Raw genomic sequence first — 21,482 nt, 5'->3', positions numbered from 1 at the left:
ATTTGTGGTAAGAATAATAGTTTAGGATAGATTCAAACTGATAAAGCGGTCGCTTAAAAGCTTTCTTATCTTGTTAAAAAAAGCTTAGCAATCGAAACTTTTATTTAAGTGTTCTGGCAGAGATAACACGTTAAAATTTAAGGCGGTATTTTTTGAATTTTAATAAACCACTCACAATGGCTATTTTTTTGGCAGTGCGCATGTGCCGTGCAGCCACCGTGATTTCAAAAAGAGAGCGGGAGAGAGAGAGTGGGAGAGCACGTCGGAGAGCGCCCCATTCATGCTCCTCTGATTGCAGCACCCGCAATCGTCCTCTCCCCACCACCCACCTGGGTCGCATATACAGAAAGCAAGAACAAATCGCTGTCTGCTGGCAGAAACAAAAACAAAAACACGAAAAAAACAGCCTGAGGGTGCGGGCGAAAGGGGGGTGGTGAAAGAGCGGTCTGCGAAACTCATGAAAGTGAAAACGAGCACGGCGCTGAGGCCAGCTGCATTCACACATTCAGTTAGCTGCGAGTCCTTGCGCCGTTCGAATCGCAGGCAAATCGCAACACCACCCACTTGATCGCAGTTCATTCTCCACCACTCACCACTCACCACCCACCGCCCACCTGCCTCTCGGGTCGCAAGGTTGGCAAAATACAGTTATTCGAGCGCGAATCCGCGGTGGCTGATTTTTTGAATTGAATATATGAAAGTTGCAAGTCGCGTGAGTCCTTCGTGTGCACAAAAAGGGATATTTATTTGCCAAGGCACTGTGACAGTGTGTGTGTGTATGTGTGTGTGTTTGTGTGTGTGTGCGTGCTTGTCTTGTGTCGTGTCGGGTCAGTTGAGCGTTCAAGGACTCTGCTGCAGCAACTACAAAATAGCAAGCAAAAAATACCAGTTCCAGAAACAACAATATGTGTGTAATAAAGGCGAGAAACGTGACAGCAACGTGCCAATAGGCGGAGGCATTGAAAGGCTGAAAGGAACACACATTTGAGAGCCAGAGCCAAAGAAAGCGAATCAAATCCGAACCGAGAAAATATTCCAGGTAAAAAAAAGAATCGCACAAAAACGTGGTGCACTTGAAAAACAACCCACACATACATATGCATACAGCGCATTGCTCATACGCAGCGTACGCCATCAAGTGGGCAGGGATTTTGTTCGTTTTTGTGGCCTTTTGTTGGGGACACAGACAGTCGGACAGACAGACAAACCGACAAACCGACAGACAGTCACTCAGTCGGTCCTCACATTATTCACCCCCTTTTCCCTGCAAAGTCACTCGAATGAGACAAATTCACTTCCCGCCAACGAAAAGAGCGAACAGTAAAGGTTAATGGCAAAAACAAACCGTCCGAGTGAGAGTATTTTAGAATGGGCAAAAAGGGGTGCCCAGCCTAGAGCAGTGGGCCGAAATTGTTCCTGCTTTAAAGTTTACAATTTCTGCTTTGTTTTGGCATCTTTGCCCAATGACGCATAGATTTCATCCGCCGGAGGTGAGGAAAATGGCTGGGCGAATAGCAGCAAAATTTTGAATGTCTGGCATTTCATTTATGCAATGGTCATGCCGTTGGGATAGCTCCGTTTCCCAAGAATTTTCCGGAATGGCCCAGGAATTCCGTTTAATAAACATTTCTTTGGCTTTTCCATAGTGTCATTTGCCCCAAATACAATCAAATCTCTCAGTCAATAAACTGAAAGGGAATGGCCTCTAAATATTTAATTCTGCACATTAAATGCGGACTATAGGCTAATTGGGAACATATAAAACTGAATTTCCAAAACAAAATTTATTGTTAAAATAAGAAAAAACCCGACACTTAATTCACTTAAAATTACAATCTTTATTTAAAACGAAAATTGAATGATTAAAATTAATACATTAGCTAAAAAAGTTATATGGCTGGCAGATATGCATTACTTTTATATCGAATTAAAAACTTCAAAAATCTATAACTAATTAACTAATATAAATAACTTTAGAATAGATTTGTACTTTGATTTGCCCGCACACAAACCTCCCTCGTGTCACAAGCGTCCCTTTGGACAAGCATTGTTCAACTGTTTCCGTGGTGTAGCGGTTATCACATCTGCCTAACACGCAGAAGGCCCCCGGTTCGATCCCGGGCGGAAACAGGTGAAAAAATACTTTTTTGTTTTTTTTTTATATTCAGTAATTATTTTTCTTTTGTTTTCCAGTAAGAATGCATATTTACCGTTTGGTTTTAAATAGATAATTGTACATTGTACAATTTAACTTGAAGTTCTTTCTAATATTAAAACTGTTGGATTTGCTTCTACTGGGAGCTAATTAAGTTTTTGCCATTAAGATTATGATAGCAATAAATTTATTTGATTTTCGAGCAAAATTGAGAAAACTTTAGTTTGTTACTTCCAAGACTTAGGTAACCAAATAAATGAATGAAATGAATAAATTATAATGCTAAGAACGAGATCCAATAGATCTGACAAAGAAAAAGTTAGAGCAAGGAGAGATTTCTAGCAAAACCTTAAAATGTTTCACGAAGTTGACTTTATTTAGTATCTGCATTTAAATGTCACATAACACTAATAAAAAAAACATTATAAAAAGAATCAGAAAAGTATTCCACATGTTTCCGCCCGGGATCGAACCGGGGGCCTTCTGCGTGTTAGGCAGATGTGATAACCGCTACACCACGGAAACAGTTGAAACTAGCGCGGCGCAGAGGCCAACTTCAGCGACCCGTTTTTGGCGGCAGGCCAAAAATGAAACAGGTTGCGTGAACGAAACCCGAAAGTGTTATTGTATCTATTTAAGTGATTTTTATGTGGAATATTTCAAGGAGAACCAATGATTGGGCAGTTTGTCTTTAGCTTAGCGAGGGGCATGGCGTGGCTGATAATAGAATTTTTGAGATAGTGATTTGAATAGTGTGTAAAAGGAGATTAAGACAAATTGAATGTGGTACTGTTTGTGGAGAGACCTTTTCATGTTTCTGCGGGCAGAGCACAAGTTTTCTTTATGATTATTTAGCTAGGGAAAACACCACTTTACAACCCTCAGCTCAGACCATGTCAATGCCCGACTTTCATCAAGTTCCGCACAATTCTTGACCAGCATCGAGGCAAAGCCAAATCCAGCTGAACTCTGCCCCGAATGGCAAATAAACTAAATGATTGCAATCTGGGTGGCAGGAGCAAAAAGCATTGAACCCTCAGATGAAAAGGACAAGGGGATGTCCAAAAACAAACCAAAATCCGAGTGGCGCCAGGCGAAAAATGGAAACGAAATGAACCTATCAAAAGGTTGTCAAAATGTCTCTTTTAAATATGTTTATTTTATTACTCTGGCCCGTGCTTGAGTATTTATTTATTCGCACTCAGCTCTGGCATTGTGTTGTGTAATTTTTGCTCGAAGATGTTGACAGGCATTGAACTTTGAACCCTGCTGGCGAATAGAACAGGAAAGTTCTCCAAAAATAAAAGTTATTTTATTGTGCGGTTGATTTTTATTGCTATGTTCGTACGGCGCACGGTGCGTATGCGTATATACTCGATTGTTTATGCGACAGTGTAAAACTGTCTGTGGTATAATTTAAAAAATTCATTATTTTTGCCGCTGTCATCGTTGATTTGCTAAAACCGCCAAGACCACACACAAAAACTCAGGCCGTAGGGACAGTTCAACGAACAGCTAAGCGAGTTAAGAACCAAAAATGCAAACATCGGGCACAATGGTATGGATGGGGGCTCTTACTCTGTGTCAAAAAACTTCCAAGAACAGAGGGAAGTAAGCGTCATAATCCATCTTTGAATAGTTCGCGAACCCAAAGTTTCACCTCCTCAGCCGGGAAACAAAGGCGTATTTTTTTAGAAATAAATGGGGGTCTTTTAGAAATAGGTTCTTATAAACTGAGCATAGAAAGGGAAAATTAAAATATTTCCTAATAAAATCTTAAGTACTTATAAGCCCCCTTTAAGTACGGCACTGCAGGGCCACGTCCTTTTGCAACACCATCTCATGCCGAAATCTGTCTGTGTGTTTTGGCGCGCTGGGGTCCTTGTGGTCGTGTTGGTGTTTAAGGATGTTTTGGCTGTGGCTGGATGGCAATGGGCAATGACACGGGAAGTGAAAGCGTTCAATGAATGTTTTATTTTTCGGTCGGGTTCCTTGACCAGGCAACGACAGCCGAAAGGAACCTTTGTTCCATGTTGCACCTTCGAACAGGGAAGCACAAAGAGGAAATGCCCAGCCAGGATCTGGTTGGGGTTTTTTTTCGCAGACAGGGAGACAGCATCGTGAAATGCGATGCGCACGTTTCCTGTTTTAGCTTTTCGGAAGAGCAGTAGGGGAAAAAAGGCATTGGGGGAAAACTCCTTTCCGTCTGGCAGACACAAAGCCAAATGAGTCAGATGCGCTTTGTCTAGTTAAGGATTCTCCCACACACAACTTGAACTTCAAATAAGTTTGCAGCACTTAATGCCGACTGTCTGATTGTCTGTCTTTCTGACTGCACTCAAAAGATGTTTCTGGTTTCTTGGTAACATTGTCTAAGCTTAGAGAAACTCTAGAAATAATACATTTTGAAATTCAAAAAACTTTATATATGTTAAGTCGCTGTACTTTATCTCTAATTTGAAGCTGATCCCAACAATTTTGTCGTTCCTAAAGACAAATCCAACTTAAATTCTTAGATTCTGGCTTTTAAAGAAACAACATTAGTTAAAATTGGAATTCGTTTAGCTGTCTTTGAATATAATATATATAGTAAATAAAAAGTTTAAAAGAGTATTCCTTGTTAGACTTCCTTTCTATTTAATAAACTACATGTGTTCATTTTGTTCCGATTTCCTTCCAGTGAAACAAAGCCTGCTCTTTTCTGGTCCGCCATGCATTTCTGGATTGACAAACGATCGCAGCAGTGCGGATTTGGGCGCTCCCGGGTTGCGGCTTCTTTGTCGCACGCTGGGAGCGGACTCAGCTATGGCCATCCGCCACGAAGGACCAAGTCCACCAGCTGCAGCAGCAACAGTGCTGGAAGCAGCGGACAAACCATGCCCTCGGTGCACCGATCCCTGCCGCAGACGCCCTACGATCTTCATCAGCCGGGCACAAGTCGCCAATCGCAGTCATCGTATGGCAACAACAATTCCCTGCATGGCCAACAGCAGCAGCACCATCAGCACCAGCAGCAGCAACATATGTTGCAGCAACATTCCAGCGGTGGTGGCACCAGCAACAATAATAATCTGTCTGCCACCGGTACAATAACAACTGCCAGCAACAATAACAATGCCAGCGGAATAGCCTCCTCGGCGGCTGTCCTCACGGGAAGTGGAACCATCGTACCCCTGGTGGCACGTGGCTCGCACTACAATCACCACGGCAGCACGCGTTACCAGCCGCGAAGCCAGCAGCAGCAGCAGCAGCAACTCGTGCACCATCAGCAGCAGCAACATCAGCAACAGCAGCAGCAACACTATAGCTATCACCATCCACAGTTTGGCAACATGGCTGTGCCCATGAGGCATTACGATGCACATCAGCAACAGCAACAGCAGCAGCAGCAATATTCGGGCAATGTCTATGCGTGAGTAGCTGAGCTTAATGGGTAACACCACTGCAGACATATACAAATTTTAGAATAATAAAATACATCTTAAAATTACTGTTTATTTTTTTGATTATTAAGACTAAAGAAAAGTTTATCCCGTAAAGTCTTAGCCTAAATGATTACACTTGACAGCAAAATGTTTTACTGAAACTCACACATTACACATGACAGCCAAACAAGAACTAAGATCGATAACATTTATTTACAAATTTAACTAAATTTAACTGAAAAGCCGTCCTTTAAAAAATCCAAAAACCACCAATTACACATGACAGCAAATTAAGAGCTTTTGACAACAAGAACGAAAACTGATTTACATGTTTGTGAATTAATTTGGGAAAGGACATATTATTCTTACTTGATTTATAAGAAAATGGTTGTCTGCATTGGTGTTAACTTATTATTCATAATGCCTGATTAACATTTGAAATCATATTCCAGCGATGATGCCTACAGCGCCTATCACCATACCGCCCATCACCAGCACAGCAGCAATCACTCGACCAGCGGCAGCAACAGCAACAGCCAGCGACAGCCGACCGCCTACGCCACGCCCCGTCGCCACAACTCCAGCAGCAACATGCGGCACACCACTGCAGCGGTAACATCAGGGACAGCAGCAGCAGCAGCGGCAACAGAAGCAGCAACTGTCTCCAGTCCAGCGGCAACAGTGGCTGCTGCGCCCGCAACAACGCACAGCAACCAGTTGCAGCAGCAACATCATGCATTGCTGCAGCACGCGGACTCGCAACTGCTGCCCAGCCACCTGAAATGCGGCATGTGCGCCTCGCTGGTGTTGGCCTCCGTTTTTGTGGCCGGAACGAAGTTCTACTTCGACCACCAGGGCACTGGGTTGGAGGTGCTGATCTTCTGCGCCTTCTCGGCCACCTTCTTCCTGGCCGCCTGCCTGGTCAGTCTGTGCCGGATTCCCAAGGGCCTGCTCTCGACCTCCAATCGCTCGGATGGTCGTGCAGCGGTGTGCCACAGTCGCGGGGTGAACTCCAACCTGGCCGGCTCGGGATTGGGTGCAGGATCGGGATCGGGAACGGCCCAGTCCGCCGGCTGTCTGCTGGAGATGAGCGAGGTGCGGTACCTGGAGGAGCGGCAGCTGACCACGGCGGCCACAGCCGGTCCGCCACCCTACCATATAGCCATATTGCTGCCGGAACAGACGCCGGCGACGATGGGCAAACAACTGCCGTTGGATGAGTCACCGCCGCCCTCGTACGACAAGATTCTCGTATAGGCTGTCGAGGAATTGAGCCTCACTTCGAGTTCGCCAGCCCCGATCCCTGACACCCCCTCGATGCACAATGCCAAGTACTTTTGCTCAGTATTTTTCTAAAAAAAAAAAAAAAAAGAACAATGATATCACAGTTTATATGAACATTTACACGGAATAGCTATTTATATATATCAGATAAACATATATGCATACACGTATATTTACTCCTAAGCTCTGAATAATATTTTTACACTTTCTATGCCCCGTACTAGAAACCAAACTCTTCCACTCCAGACCCGAACATGTCATATTCTACTGTCATTTTTGTTCTGTGATATGCTCAAGAGATCAAGAAATCATAAGCGAGATCAAAGTGTGTTAAACCATTAGCTACACAACACGACAAGCCAATGCAACGAGAAAATATGTAGAAATAGCTGATACAGAAAATAGTGAGGTCAAGCAGCAGTATTATTAGGCAGTTAAGTAATAAATAAATAACCAATCAATTGCCCAGTTCTCTTACGAAATGTGAAAACAGAGTGCAATATATTAAGTAAATACGACATATATTAAATAAATAAAATGATCTTAAATGTACTCAAATGTTTTATTATTTTAACGACTCCAATTTTACTTACATTGGTCAATAGTTATTTTAAATAACTCCAAGTATTTGCCGAGCATTTTCATATTTGAATGTTAAGTTTTATATATTTCAACGCTGTCAATTTAAACATTCCGTTTTGCTTCTTACATTATTTGTATACTGAAAATAAAAAATTGTTTTTAAGCCGTCCTTTGTACTAAATTGCAGAAAACACAATATCCGTATTTCAAATTAGGAACCCAAGCAAAAATTTAACACATTTTCGGCGGCGTGGAATGCTTATCTTTTTATTGAACCATATGTGCCAAATATTTTATTAAATGCGCATATATTTCGATAATTATATCCGGGAAACGGAGTATGACTTATATTTTGCGCCAATATAGAAGAGTACAAACTCAAAGCACAAGAAACATGACCCCTTTGATTGAGTGTCGCGACTAATTTGTAGCCTGGCAATAAATATAAAATAATTGGCTTTCATTTTGAAACTAATTTCGCTTTTATGTTAAGATAAATCGGTCAAATTAATTTCAAATTTTTGTGGGATATGGTAAAAACTATAAAATTCGTAGGGTTTTTAAGTTAGATCTTAGTCTTTAAGTTATCATTTTAGTTTTCACTCTTTTTTCGGGAGCTATTTCTTTGAGTCTCTGAACAAGTCTGAAAAACATCCCCTAATTTAACAAGTTCAGGGTATAAAATATGTTCCAGAATATATGGCAATGGTATCAGAATTAGTAGAATATAAGCTCTCGTCTTTAACGGTTGTAAACATTTCGAAAATGCAACAGTTAGCAACATTGTTTTTGTACGCAACAATGGCCTGGAATTTGCACGTCCTGGTGGATTCCCAGGGGCGTCCACCTTCTGTCTGTGTCTTAACAGATGCACCGACTCAGTGCGGCTCCTTTTGCCACGCCGCACTACATCATCTATTTGGTGACCTAGCCGATCTGCGGGAAAAGCTTAACGCTATGGCACAAGAAACAAAATCAGTGATGGCCAAAAATCAACAAGAAATTAAAGAAATGTTTGACAGCATTAGAATAGAAATCAACTCTAGGTCCAACAACACTAACACCCAACCAAAGGCGCTGGAACCCAAGGTGGAAAGAAGACGACCATCCTTGCAGCAAGATCCATTTGTGCCTTCTCCTCCGAATTCCGGAGAATACGTGACCGCAATAGGAATGGACGATTTCGACGTCATTTTTACAAAATAATCATTTGTCGATGCTAAAAATCATTGTATTGGATTAGGTGGAAAACTGGCAGATATGCCAGACATAAAAGAAATAGAAAAATCTATGCCGATTGTTGATTTTGAATGCACAACATCTGCTTTTTGGCTGGACAACACCAATCATGATTTTTTTTTCTTTACCAAAGATTTCTGAACCACCCTGCCGAACGGAAAATAAATAAATATAATATGTGAAGTTCACATTGTGAACATTATTTTTCAATCCTATAGTCTGCCTGAATAAACAGCAAAATCTCGGAACCTGTAAAAACTAGAAAAATCAGACTGGTAATGAATTTTAGGTATCTCGTAGTCGGTGCACCAGAATTCAGCGACTTTCTTGTTTTAAAAATGTTCAAACAGGTTGGGCGACATCATTTGCATTTTGTTTCCTCTACTCTATTCTGTATTTCAACTATTTAGGTTCCAAACTCAGTTTGTTTGAACTAGTAAAGCAAATAGCATCGGATCATGCCGCAAGCTAATCTAAGCTTAAGTCCTCACGACCAGCAAGTGCTAGATTCCATCTTCAATCCCCTCGAGCTAAGCAGCATCAATACGCAAGGATCAGTTCCCGCTGAAAACGAACTGAAGGATGTGGAACCGGACAACGAAGCCATTAGAGCTTCCAGGGAGCTGGAGCTTAAAGCAATTGACTTATCTGAAAGGGGGGAGATAGATAAAGCCCTTGATCTATTCAGACAAGCACTAGATTTGGCTGACAGAGCTTCTGTGCTGAATAATCGTGCTCAAACACTTCGTCTGGCAAAACGCGATGAGGGTTAGTATTGATATGCACTAATTGTATTACTAAAATGTTATTCAATATTATTATTATTATTATTTTAATTCCGGAGAATGCCATTTCTAACTGATATTTATGTTTATAGAGGCCCTAGATGACTTGAACAGAGCTCTGCAACTGGCCAATGATCAGCAAATCCGCACCAAATGCCACGCCCACTGTCAGCGAGGAGTGTTATATCGAAAACTGGATAATTTGGATGCCGCGCGTGCTGATTTCGAGGCAGCAGCACAGTTGGGCAGTAAATTTGCCAGGGAACAGGTGGGTATAAATTTCCCAAAAAAATGTAGCTAAATCCGTCCTCTTTTCCAGCTGGTAGAAATCAATCCATTTGCGGCACTCTGCAATCAAATGCTTCGCCAGGCCTTCGATCAGCTCAAGTAGGATGATCATAGTTCGGTTTTTATGAAAAATAAATTAATTGTTCAGACTAAGGCACTTTGATATATAATTTAATTGCAATGTGGACTCCATATTTTCTCTATAACCATGCGTGTTGTATTTTATAATTCTACTAAAATCTATAATTTATATAATTTACATAAAGCTATAATTTACATTCTTATTTTTTGCATGGAAAATTTGAGTGACTGACGTTTGCTTGACGTTTCATTGTGTGATTAATTTAATCTTATTTCTCAGTTGAATTTTGTAGCCTCCAAAAAACACTTCATCACGTTTGTCGTTTTTATATTTGTTTTTTTTTTCATCTCTTGTTTGAAATGGTTTATGTGGTTATGACCCGTCTCCCGATGGGCGGCATCCAAGGAACTAATCTATCCCGCCGGAACTTTCTGCGCGAAAACCGGATGATGGTGAGCCAGGTGTCTCCAAACTACCAAATGCCAACGGCAGCATCGTTGGCCAGGTGCTGCGGACCAGTTAAACAAGTGTTGGCCACCGGAAATCGAAGAAACCGTGTGCCCAATCGACGGAATCTCGCCGAGAAACAGATCCAAACGGAGGACATCAACGACGAGCGGTTTCTTAGTGCCGCTTTGCGCAAATGCTCGGAGAAAACCCAATCCCAAGTCCAGTCCCGCAGCGAGGGCGACGAGCAGCCTGTGATCGGCAGGGGAGATCATTCCCTGCCGGAAGGCCCATGTCTGCGACGCACTGCGTCCAATTTCGAGCTGGGCAGAGTGCCGGAGCAACGCGATTGCTATCGACCGGGGCAGTACACACTGCAACGGCCGTTAGCCACGTTGCTCGACAATGTGCCCAGCTGCTCGTTGTTTCGAAAAGAGGAAGACGAGGTGTCCTCCAGGCCAAGTTCCCTAAGAGTTCGGCAAATGGACATTCCGGAGGTGGTGGACGTGGATCCGGAGGATATGCTCAGTGTCCATTCCCAGGCATCCTGTGAACAGCTGCCTGTCTTGGAGCCGCAGAACCCAGAGAATGAGTCCCACGCAGAGATAGATACCCAGCCACAGCCGGAAAACGAGCACATCCTGCTGTCCAGTGAACAGCGCAGGCTACTTTTAGATGCCGCCCGTGAGCGGCAAAACAAACTGATCGACGAGTACAACCGATTGCCCCTTTCCATGGGCACTCTACGAGTGCGCAATCTCAAGCGAAATCTGGAGCAGCAGTTGGACCTGGTGGACCATGATCTTCAGAAGCTTTCACTGACAAAGGTGTACTGGAAACAGGAGACCGTGAGTGGAGTACTTGCATTACAAAAATTGTAAAAAATAATAAATGTTTAGATAAAAGTACTTAAGCTGATGTGGACTAACAATTAATTGGTGATTTAATTAATAAATATATATGTATATTAAAGATATGCCAAACCAGAAAAGATGATATACAATGCGCGTTCATTTTATTAATCATATTCAGTTTCCTTTGGAATTTTTCAACGCGTTCAACTGAATTATTCCTTAAAGTTGATTTACCTTAGACAAATGCGATTTTGTGATTTTTTTTTATTTATTCATATATTAACTCCCTAACAAACCAATTGATGAACATTTTAGAAACAACAGCAACCTATTTATTTAACGTTCAACTGAGTTATTTCTAAAAATTAATTAATCTAAGACAAATGCGTTTTTGTATTTTTTTTTAAATTTATTCAAATGAAAAAATTTTAATTCTTCATAATTCGTTTTTTTCTATATGAGCTGATTCATATCTTGCCTTAAAAACATGAATTTTTTAGGGGAATAATTCCCTCAAACGCATTTATCTGGGTTGTGCTATCAAAATAACTAAAGTCATTGCACGGCCTTGACATATTTGTAGCTTGAAAGATATCAAATTTTTGCAACATTTTTTTTTGTTTTGGTTGATATCAACTACAAGAGAGCCGATAAGAATTCGCAGCCAACCTTGAAAATTGCCATAAAAAGGGCCCAATCAACTTGAGCTCTATCAAAAAAACAGAAAAGCAGCTCATCAAACATGTCTTTTAAAGTACAATTTTCGCTCTGCCTAGTTCTCCTGATCGGAGTTATAAGTTCAATTCAAGGAGAAGTTTTTCCGCAGTGTGCGAATGCGGATGTGGACACCTTTGTAATGGCCATCGACGACTGTGCCTCGTACATCTACTGCAATGGAGTCGACTCCTTCCGGGACAGCTGTCCGGAGTCCACATACTTCGATGACAGGACCCAGGAGTGCGCCTTCGACGATGCCGGAGTCTGTCTAAGGGAGTCCATTTCCGTTTCGACAGAGGAGCTGCCTGATCAGCAGGCATCGCAAGGAGGAGAAGGAGATGGTGGTGACCGGTAACAGCACTCCAGGACCCACACCACCTTCCCAGGATATCAGCACAGCCTCATCCAGCCCGGATATCACCAATCCCTCTGTAGATTCTCCCCCATCCTCTCCAGCTCCCTCACCATCCTCTCCTGCTCAGGAAAGGCCACACTGCGACACAACCGGAGATGGAGACCATCCTCATCCCCAGCGTTGCGAGTATTTCTACCGATGCCTCGGCGGTTACCTGACCATTGTCCGGTGTCCTTACAAATATGGCTGGGACTTTCCCACGAAGCAATGCCAGCCGATCACCGAAGCTCAGTGCTTTAGGAATAATTCCTAGGTCAGGGAAAAGAACTCCCCAGGGAAAGAAAATCTCTTAAACTTGAGTGTCTCAGAAAATCAAGAGATTAAACTTTTTTTCCTTGAACCTCTTGATTTTGGCTGCTTTCTCGATATAAGTTTGTAAATGTAAAGCTATAGAGAATTGTTGTTTGGAATTTTGTTTAAGATGTGTGTTGTTTTTCTAATATTTTGTTTTTCAGTTTAAAGTTTATAGGTTTAAGTTAGTAATTAAAAAAAAAAAATCCTTAAATCACTTGAAATCACTTGCAAAGGTGTCTAAATATATGTCGTATATAGTGAAACACCGTTTTTCGAAATGAGTTAACCGAACTGTTTTGTTAGATTATCTGAAAAAGTTACTACTCTGGGAAGTTAAGACTCATTAAACAATTTCTGATTTATACGTATTATTGACGTACGTATATCTAGTAGTATGTAGTAGATCTATGTAAGGAATATGCTTCGGGAAAGGGGCTTATTTATGTTGGTGTGCTTGCAGCCTCCAAGCTGCAACGCTGCCAGCCCACATCGAGGTGACCGCAGATGACAATAATAAATAAGTATTTGTGGCATTTTAATGAATTGAAAAAGTGCTTAATGAAGGTGCTGGGTGCTGGGTGCTGCCCGATGACCAACGGCGTCTCCATCTGGCGGTTCCATTTGTATTTGTCAGGCATAATTCAAATCCGACTAGCGCAGGTATGAATTTATTTTCGGCTTGCACTTTTCTGTTTTTTTTATTTTTTTTTTTTTTGTCGTTTGTCGAGCGGTGGCGGCGGCTGCTGTCGCCGCTTCCACATTTTATTGCAAATTAATAATGCACACGAAGGAGCAACAAATTCCGCTGCTTGTCGGTCGGTCATGTCAATTGTGTCTAGTGGCGGAGTGGACGCAGTTCCTCCCAATCATGATGATGATGATGACGATGATGGTGATGTCAACGATGTCCCCATGATGATTTGCCACTGGCAAATGTTTTGATTAACTAACTACGGGGCAGCCAATTAATTTTTGGCCAAGAGGCGCAGATCGCGAGTACAAAACCGTTGAGATTTCTCTTCGCTGCGCCGGGCACGGCCTGCTCATTAATTAAAGAACATGGAATCGGGCGACAAACGGATCCACCACACGACATGCTGAGAGCCAAATTCGAATCCGCTAAACAAATGGCAGCACCAACAGCAACAGCAACAACATTTGGGCCAACAACAGCAATAGCAATAGCAACAGCAATACTAACAGCAACAGCAACAGCAACACCAAGAAGCAGCAACAACACGAGATAGAGGAAAATTGTCAAGAGATGGACATTCGAAAAATAGAAAATCTCCAACTAAACCGAAAGAATTGAAACATTTTCGGATTTTTTCATTTCAGATGCGAGCAGCAAACGGTTAACAAAGGTGCGCTCTCGTCCCGCCGCGAAAATCTCGCAAAAAGGGAAAATTCGTAACGGTCGCGGGGCCAAAAGTGGTGTGAAATACAAAAACAAACATCAAGAATGTGAAGGATTCTTTTGCAAACAGAAAACTCAGTGATTAACTTGCTTTAGTTAATTGTGTTATGTCGTTGAGAGAGATGAAAGGGATTCGAAAAACACGAAAGATAGACGCGAGTCATAAAAAAACACTTCATAAAAACATAACTCGCGGGGATATATAATTTGATGATCGGCACGAGCATTCCGTTGGCGTAAATGAAGAATTGGATTTGAGATCCTCAAGCATAAGGGTTAGCCACAGAGCTCTATTATTAGACATTCCTGGGCAACTGGATTATGCGTGAATCACGGCCACATATAGACCGCTGATCGTGCGAATTCGCATGATTCTATAATGAAATACAAATACCACTCGCTTGGAAGCGTTGACATCTAATTTATGTGCGCCACATTTCATGGAACAAATGAAAGTTAAGCAGCAACAGCTACATAAAACAACAACATAATACACTAAAGGCTTAAGCAGCATTTTCATATTCCATGCCCCGCCAACGGGGCGTATGAGTGATTATGTGTAAAATATATTACGCATCAACCAAATCGAAATGAAACGATTGCGAGTTGTGAGGTGCAAGTTACGAGGTCTATGGAATGAATTGCCATGGATGACAAAAGGCAGGCACTTGGACAACAAATCAAAATAGACAGCCTGGCGAGAGCGTTTAGCACAGATCTTTATTTTTTGGATGGCTATTTAAAACGCTGCCACAACAACAACAACAACAACAACAGCAGCAGCCAGAGGACGGAGCTGAAAGGCTGAAAAACTAATTTCGGAAAATCAAGTAAAAACTGAGCGAAATACCAAAGAGTTACGGAAAAGAAGGCTGCCTGACTGTCACGACACTTTCTTGTGTGAACGAGCGCCAAAAAGGCCGCACCATCCCCATCCCCCATACCGCATACCCCATACCCATTCCCAGGCATCCATTGTGCCCCATCATCAGGCAAGGCAACCTCCACCATCCATCGTCTCTCAATAGAGAAATGCTTAGATGCGATTCTCAGTCCCATGTGCACACATAATGGAATGAAGAAAATTCCGTCGTCCAACAATTGCACGCTGGGCTAGCTGATATGTAAAGCACAAAAAAAAAAAAAACAACAAAAACAAAAAAAAAAAACCCAAAAAAAAAAGAAAACAACTAAAACACAAGACTCGGACTTGTCACTTTGCTGCGCTTTTGCATTGGCCAATGCAATTGCAATGGGGGGGCCTCCAATGCGGCGGTGGCGGTGCTGCATAGACCCCATAGAAATCCCCAAAATCCTCGGCCAGCTTCTTGGTCTAGCCTCTTAAAAATAGCCCTCGGACAAAAGTGTGATACAACGGCTGCGAACAATGGAAATTGCCAAATTTATAGTGCACCCAGAAACCCACAGAAACGACACTGCGATCAGTTCGCCCAGGCCAGGCCAGCCAAGGAAAACTTATTTTATTTAAATAAATTTAATTTAATTGCCAGCAAAAGAAACACAAATAACACTGGCCGTGTGTGTGTGTGTGTGTGCGTATGTGTGTGTGTGTGTGTGTGTGTTTATTGTAATTCCGATTCGTCAACTGGGCACTCTGCTCAACGATGTGAAACGCGATGAGAATGCCCGAGTGGCTCAGCTCATCATATTGACTTGGTCAACGAGTAGCGCTCGAATCCGGATACCTTGGAGTAGCTGCCAGCTGTCATTATATCAAATTATGCCGTTTCCCGGTCACCAAACTGCAATCCCCACAAGATTTCCCCAGCCTGAGCGTATGAGTAATAAGCCAACGATGGCTACGACATAATACGTATACGCCTCGTGGTGCAGACACTCTGCTTGTTCGGGCCAAAAAGAGTGTGAGCGAAAAGCGAAAAGTGTGTGTGTGTGACGACAAAACGCTCAATAAATAAACAAACCGCTCAATGCAAACAAACAAATTATGAGAAACGAAAACAATGTAGCCAAGTGGGCTGCCCAATTTGTTTACCTCGGCGACATGACATGAATGAAAATAATAATAATTTCATTTTGCATATTGCATTTCCCTCCTCCCGTTGCAGCTGGTCCATGTGATCCAAACCCCGATGAATTATGGAACATGTAAATAGCACTAATGCCAGACAAACGCAGCATCATCATTTCGATCAGCAGCTGCCGCACAATGACAACCAGCAGCAGTTCTGCCTTCGATGGCACAATCATCAGGTGAGATCCTCCAGCTATATCCTGCATACATATATATATATATATATATATGTATATAGATTAGGTAAGATTAAGTAAGACCCATAAAACTGGACTGGACATCGTTCGGTGAAGCGAGCGAGCGAGCCAAGCGAAATGTCGCCCCATCTATATATAGGATCCATCTATCCAAACACATCCCCGCATACGTACAAATTCACACATAGTTTTCCGCATTTTCATATAGTGACAATTTTCGTTTTCCACCCAAAAGGGTGAACGGGCGGGGCCGTTGGCTGTTGGCTGTCCAAAATAGCAAAAGAGCCAAATGGACAACGAGTAGAGACTGAGATTCGTGCAATTGCCAAAATCCGAAGAATTTCCACTGAGCGTAAATCGAAATGTTGGAAAGCAGCTGCAGCCCAGCCCAGGAAAATTGTATTTTTATGATCGCCTGACCCACTTACTTACACTTCGTCGTCGACTCGATCCCTTCCAGACCAGCCTGCTGAGCACCCTGCCCATTCTGCTGGACCAGTCCCATCTGACGGATGTGACCATCTCGGCGGAGGGTCGCCAGCTGAGGGCCCATCGCGTGGTGCTGAGTGCCTGCAGCAGCTTCTTCATGGACATCTTCCGGGCACTGGAGGCCAGCAACCATCCCGTGATCATCATACCCGGCGCCAGCTTCGGGGCCATCGTCTCACTGCTCACCTTCATGTACTCCGGCGAGGTGAACGTCTACGAGGAGCAGATACCCATGCTCCTCAATCTGGCCGAGACGCTGGGCATCAAGGGACTGGCCGATGTCCAAAACAACAACGTAAGTCATTCCTGAACTTACTTTTCATGTTAAGATTAGTTAAATCTTGTGATTCGCAAATGTATATTTGCCTTCTAGGCTTATTTATAAAATATTATTTACAGGTAATCTTTAAAATAAATTTTATAGTTTGAATTATTCATATTTATTCTACTCAGTTAGTGGATTGGAATATGGATACTTATCTTCAACATATTAATGTTTTCAATCCTTATGTTATATTAATTTTTTTATTGATAATTAATAATTGTTTTAAGAAATCAAAGATTTTTCACATGAACTATAATTACATAACTTAGCTTTTGGATATTTTAGTCCTTTTTGGGCCAAAAGTCGCAAATCTTCATAACACTCTAATGCTTACCAAATTTTATATTTATTTTACGAAAAAAAAATTCCCAAGCAGTTATTTGAACTATCTTAAGTGCATAGAAAATAGGTTACAGAATTCTAACTCGTAAAATGACATGCTCTTAAAAATAACCAATATTTAAAACTTTAATGCGCTGATTTTGGTCTCACGTTAACCAAACCCCCGTTAAAAAACGATATAGATAACTGCTATTTTAAGTGCAACTTTATCTTATTACACTCGTATATTTTTCAATCCAATGGGTATATGAATAATAACGTTATTTTTCGATCTTTCCAATTCCTGCAGCTACCCAAGACATCGAGGAGTGGAGGCGTCTCCTACATGGATCCCAGCAACGAGAAGTGCTCCGATTTCGAGCGTCCCAGCACGCCCTCCCCAACGCCCACGCCCACCATCACGCCCTCCCACACACCCACTCCCAGCCTGCCCCTGCCCCTGCCCCTCCCCCTGCCGCAGCTGCCCAGTCCGGCGCTGAGCACCCCCCTGCTGGCCAACAAACTGGGATCGGTGGGGCCGACTGGGCTGGGCACCACGCCCCTGGAGAACCTCTTCAAGTCGCTGCAGTTCTACCCCAGCCTACTCCCGCAGCCACTCAACTTCTCGCAGACGGCCCTCAACAAGACCTCCGAACTGCTGGCCAAGTACCAGCAGCAGTGCCAGCTCTACCAGAGTGGGATGCAGGAGGAGCACCTGGACACGGACTGCTTCGGATCGAAGCGCCTCAAGGGCGACAGTCCGCCCAAGGAGCTGCGCAGGCTGGAGAAGAGCCTGGCCAAGGGTCCGAAGACTTCGTCAACCGCAAATAGCAACAGCAGCAAGTCGCCGCAGGAGTGCTCCATGCCCAATCCGAATTGTGGCCACTTCGCCCGTGACCCTAGCTCCGCCTGCCATGGCCCACTTTTCGCCCCAGCTGCCGGTGGTCAAGTGCTCCTCGGCCAGCTATCCGAGTCCCATTGGTCAGGGTACTGGTCAGCTGTATAGCAGCAAGCCGGCGATGTATAGTGCCGCTGCCACGCCCACCTCCGCCCAGCAGGCAGGCACAGATGCACCACCATCACCATCACACCTCGCCGGCGGCCGGCGTTGCGACGCCGTACATCTCGGCCGAGGATCACGCCAAGCTGCAGCTCCACATCGAGCAGTACCAGCGGGAAGCGGCCGCAGCCGCTGCTGCAGCGGCCGCCGGCGGCATGGCGCTGGTCAGCGCCAAGTCGGAGCCCAATCTGCTCTCGCTGAGCGCCGACCGCGACAAGTCGCTGGCCACCGCTCCGCTCAAGCCGCCCTCCAACTCCAAGCTGTACGCCACCTGCTTCATCTGCCACAAGCAGCTGAGCAACCAATACAACCTGCGCGTCCATCTCGAAACCCATCAGAATGTGCGGTAAGTCGACACCCAAAAAAAACTGAAGGTTTAATTTTAATAAGTGTGTCTTAAATATAAACTACAGACAGTATTGAAGTATAAGTATTAGTTCACATGTACTTTTTAGTTTCATGTCTATATCAAAGAGTCCTAAAACTTTACCCTGAGGCTTATTTTAAACCACATAAGTTTTATTTTGATATAAATCTTATAGAAAAATAGATTAAAATTCATGTAACAATAGTTTAGTTTCTCTAACTTTTTTTTTTTTGTTTTTTTGACCATTCTCAAAAAAAATTTAAAGGTTATTATTTTTGAGCATACAAATATTCTTCGAAAATTTGTATATTTTAAAAAGCTAAATACATATGTTGCAATCCGGAGCGCTACAAAAATTCAACCAAATTCCATCCATTACTTTATACAAAATCTGTTAGAATATGGTTAAAAGCATTTTTGAGATAGATTTCCGTAGCACCCTGCAATAAACTATACGTTTGTTATAATGTTAAAAGCATCTTCTTATTTACTATTTAAATATTATTATTCAATTATATTTACTCATATTACATATAAGTCTTCTTTATGACCAGATTTGAGTCTACGGAGTCGTTATAAATTGTTTTAAAATCTTTAGAAACTTTGAAAGAATTTTTATTAAATATCCCACCAAAGTAACTAAAAACCAACCTATGGTTTGGCGTTTTAGTGTTTGAAATATTTAAAAAATAGTATTTATGGGAAAGTGGTAATTCTAGAACAAAGTGCATTTTTATAACTGACAAAGTAAGGAAAGTCATTATCGATTTATTTGATTAAATTTCGAGCTGGTGTACATGGCGTATGAGTGTTATTTAAAATACCATTTGTTTGCTGTAGAATACAAAGATTGTCAGCGAAAGTGTAAAAGATATCGAGTGTTAATTAATCCAATATTGCCAGCTGGAATTTTGTGTTTAAATTACTTTTAAGCCCAATTAGTCATTTATTCAGGACTTGTTTGCAGACCCGTTTATAGCCCACAACATTATTTTGCAGGTACGCGTGCAATGTCTGCTCCCACGTGTCCCGCAGCAAGGATGCCCTGCGCAAGCACGTCAGCTACCGTCATCCTGGGGCGCCATCACCCTGCGAGAACGAGGCCCGTCGGAAGCGGGTCTCCAAGCTGGCGGCGACCACCGGGCCGTCGGTGGCCACACCCACTCCCATGGCGATGACCACGCACACGGTGACCAGCGGGGATGTGGGTCCTGCGCCGGCCACCACCATCGGATGCGCGGGACAGGAGGGTCGCAACCCGTACCTCTTCCTGCCCAACCAGTTTCAGATGGCGGCCGCCGCAGCCGCCGTGGCGGTGGCCGAATCCTCGCCAGCATCTGGCCAGCCGTCGCTGGACTTGGCCCACGAGGCGCCGCCGGGCATCAAGGGCGAGCGGGAGCCACCGGCGGCCAGCAATGGAGAGGCCACAGGTGCGGAGACATCGGCGGCAACCACCTGAGGATAATATTTTCAATTATATTTGCGATTCGTTCAACTCACCACACAGACACGCACACAGACACAAGGTACACGCCCACCCATGCATACTCAATAGTGTTGGGTGGCTCGCAAGTTGGCAAAAATGAGATATATAACCCCTCGTTCTGAATATAACATCAATCAAATTTGGGGGAATCTAAATCCTTTAATATTTATGAATTACTGAAAATGATCAGTTTTCCGTCCTTCACTGGCAAAAATTCCTTTTAAATACTCCTTGTTAAGACAAATTTGAGATCGATATGAAAAATTTCATTCACTCAAATCTTTTTATATACTTTTTTTTTTTAGATATTTGCAAAAATTATAATGTTCAACAGTTTTTATATTAGTTCCTATAAAATACTACTTCTTGAGTCAATCTGAATATTTTAAAACCATGATTTTAGTCGTTTTTATATTGATTTTGAAAATGTGACCAACAAAACTTAAAAACAGACTGTTTTAAAAAATTGATATTTTTAGAAACTTTCAATATAAAAAGTGCTGCAACATTAAAAAAAAAAATTTTTTCTAGAAACATTATATAAGTTCAGCAACCTTTTACAAATAATTATTCGTTTTTTTTATGAATCTCTTTAAAAAGACAATATTGATGAACTATTTATCCGCGCCGCGGATCCACCTATTTTGAAATGGAATTGAAAATATTAAAGGGGGTCAGCAGAACCCCAGTCACCCTTGAAGAAAGTTAGTGCCCACACCCAACACTATGTATGCTCATGCCATCCATCTTTTAGCCCCACCGAAACCAACGTCTTAAAACCCGGCTGTGATAATTAGCGCAATTCGTTTTTCGTCTTCTGCACACAAACACATGCGAGCGCCTTTCTAGCTATCTTAATTTATGTACTTACTTTTAGAACAATTTACGTTTATTATTTCACAAGCTGTAGCAACCTCCGAGGCTCTCAAACTGCAAACAGATTCAAACAATTATTACCTTTCGCTTTCGCGCACTCACTCACAAGCACACGCCCACACATTCTAGTAAATTAAGCCAAGTTTTTATAAATATTGTAATTATACACCTGAACACGCACACACACATGCACACAAAAAGACAGGGTGAAGACCTACAAAACAAAAGAAAAAAACATACACAATTTTAAAGAGGAATAAATGTTTAAGAAGCCAAAGAAACTGTGCGTGTTTAGATGCTACACCAATTGACACATATCCAAAC

The 21,482-nt window shown here is 42.6% G+C and overlaps 5 protein-coding genes and 2 non-coding genes across 8 annotated transcripts; 6 read left to right on the top strand and 1 right to left on the bottom strand.

Annotated features, from left to right (window-relative positions):
* The first annotated feature begins 369 nt into the window (after positions 1 to 369).
* Positions 370 to 7,423, top strand: LOC128257469 (ras-interacting protein RIP3). Of its 2 annotated transcripts, none has more exons than XM_052988488.1 (3): positions 370 to 633; positions 4,836 to 5,567; positions 6,033 to 7,423. In XM_052988488.1, the coding sequence occupies exons 2-3, from the start codon at positions 4,867 to 4,869 to the stop codon at positions 6,835 to 6,837; spliced, it is 1,506 nt and encodes a 501-aa protein (XP_052844448.1). In that variant the 5' UTR covers positions 370 to 633; positions 4,836 to 4,866; the 3' UTR covers positions 6,838 to 7,423. The 2 variants fall into 2 exon arrangements, with proteins under 2 accessions (XP_052844448.1, XP_052844446.1); XM_052988486.1 differs by having other exon boundaries at positions 371 to 1,039.
* On the top strand, positions 2,058 to 2,130 carry Trnav-aac (transfer RNA valine (anticodon AAC)). The gene has a single exon. It is a non-coding gene; the product is annotated as a tRNA-Val (tRNA).
* On the bottom strand, positions 2,608 to 2,680 carry Trnav-aac (transfer RNA valine (anticodon AAC)). Its single transcript has one exon. It is a non-coding gene; the product is annotated as a tRNA-Val (tRNA).
* A 759-nt stretch (positions 7,424 to 8,182) lies between the features above and the next one.
* Positions 8,183 to 10,036, top strand: LOC128257578 (tetratricopeptide repeat protein 36 homolog). Its single transcript, XM_052988641.1, has 4 exons — positions 8,183 to 9,035; positions 9,096 to 9,453; positions 9,563 to 9,738; positions 9,790 to 10,036. The coding sequence occupies exons 2-4, from the start codon at positions 9,144 to 9,146 to the stop codon at positions 9,859 to 9,861; spliced, it is 558 nt and encodes a 185-aa protein (XP_052844601.1). The 5' UTR covers positions 8,183 to 9,035; positions 9,096 to 9,143; the 3' UTR covers positions 9,862 to 10,036.
* A 23-nt stretch (positions 10,037 to 10,059) lies between these two features.
* LOC128257576 (uncharacterized) lies at positions 10,060 to 11,195 on the top strand. Its single transcript, XM_052988640.1, has one exon. It carries the CDS (start codon positions 10,200 to 10,202, stop codon positions 11,166 to 11,168), a length of 969 nt encoding a protein of 322 aa, XP_052844600.1. The 5' UTR covers positions 10,060 to 10,199; the 3' UTR covers positions 11,169 to 11,195.
* Positions 11,196 to 11,651: 456 nt separating this feature from the next.
* Positions 11,652 to 12,757, top strand: LOC128257248 (chitin-binding domain protein cbd-1). Its single transcript, XM_052988185.1, is given in 2 exon segments — positions 11,652 to 12,204; positions 12,206 to 12,757. Coding segments are annotated over 2 exon segments (642 nt in total). The 5' UTR covers positions 11,652 to 11,883; the 3' UTR covers positions 12,527 to 12,757.
* A 2,390-nt stretch (positions 12,758 to 15,147) lies between these two features.
* On the top strand, positions 15,148 to 21,417 carry LOC128257246 (zinc finger and BTB domain-containing protein 3). Its single transcript, XM_052988183.1, is given in 7 exon segments — positions 15,148 to 15,265; positions 16,072 to 16,216; positions 16,695 to 17,018; positions 17,680 to 18,243; positions 18,245 to 18,430; positions 18,432 to 18,775; positions 19,796 to 21,417. Coding segments are annotated over 6 exon segments (1,992 nt in total). The 5' UTR covers positions 15,148 to 15,265; positions 16,072 to 16,102; the 3' UTR covers positions 20,256 to 21,417.
* The last annotated feature ends 65 nt before the right edge of the window (positions 21,418 to 21,482 follow it).

Source organism: Drosophila gunungcola, assembly GCF_025200985.1.
Source record: "Drosophila gunungcola strain Sukarami chromosome 3L unlocalized genomic scaffold, Dgunungcola_SK_2 000002F, whole genome shotgun sequence".
NCBI lineage: Eukaryota > Metazoa > Arthropoda > Insecta > Diptera > Drosophilidae > Drosophila > Drosophila gunungcola.
This window is presented reverse-complemented; position numbering and strand designations above follow the sequence as displayed.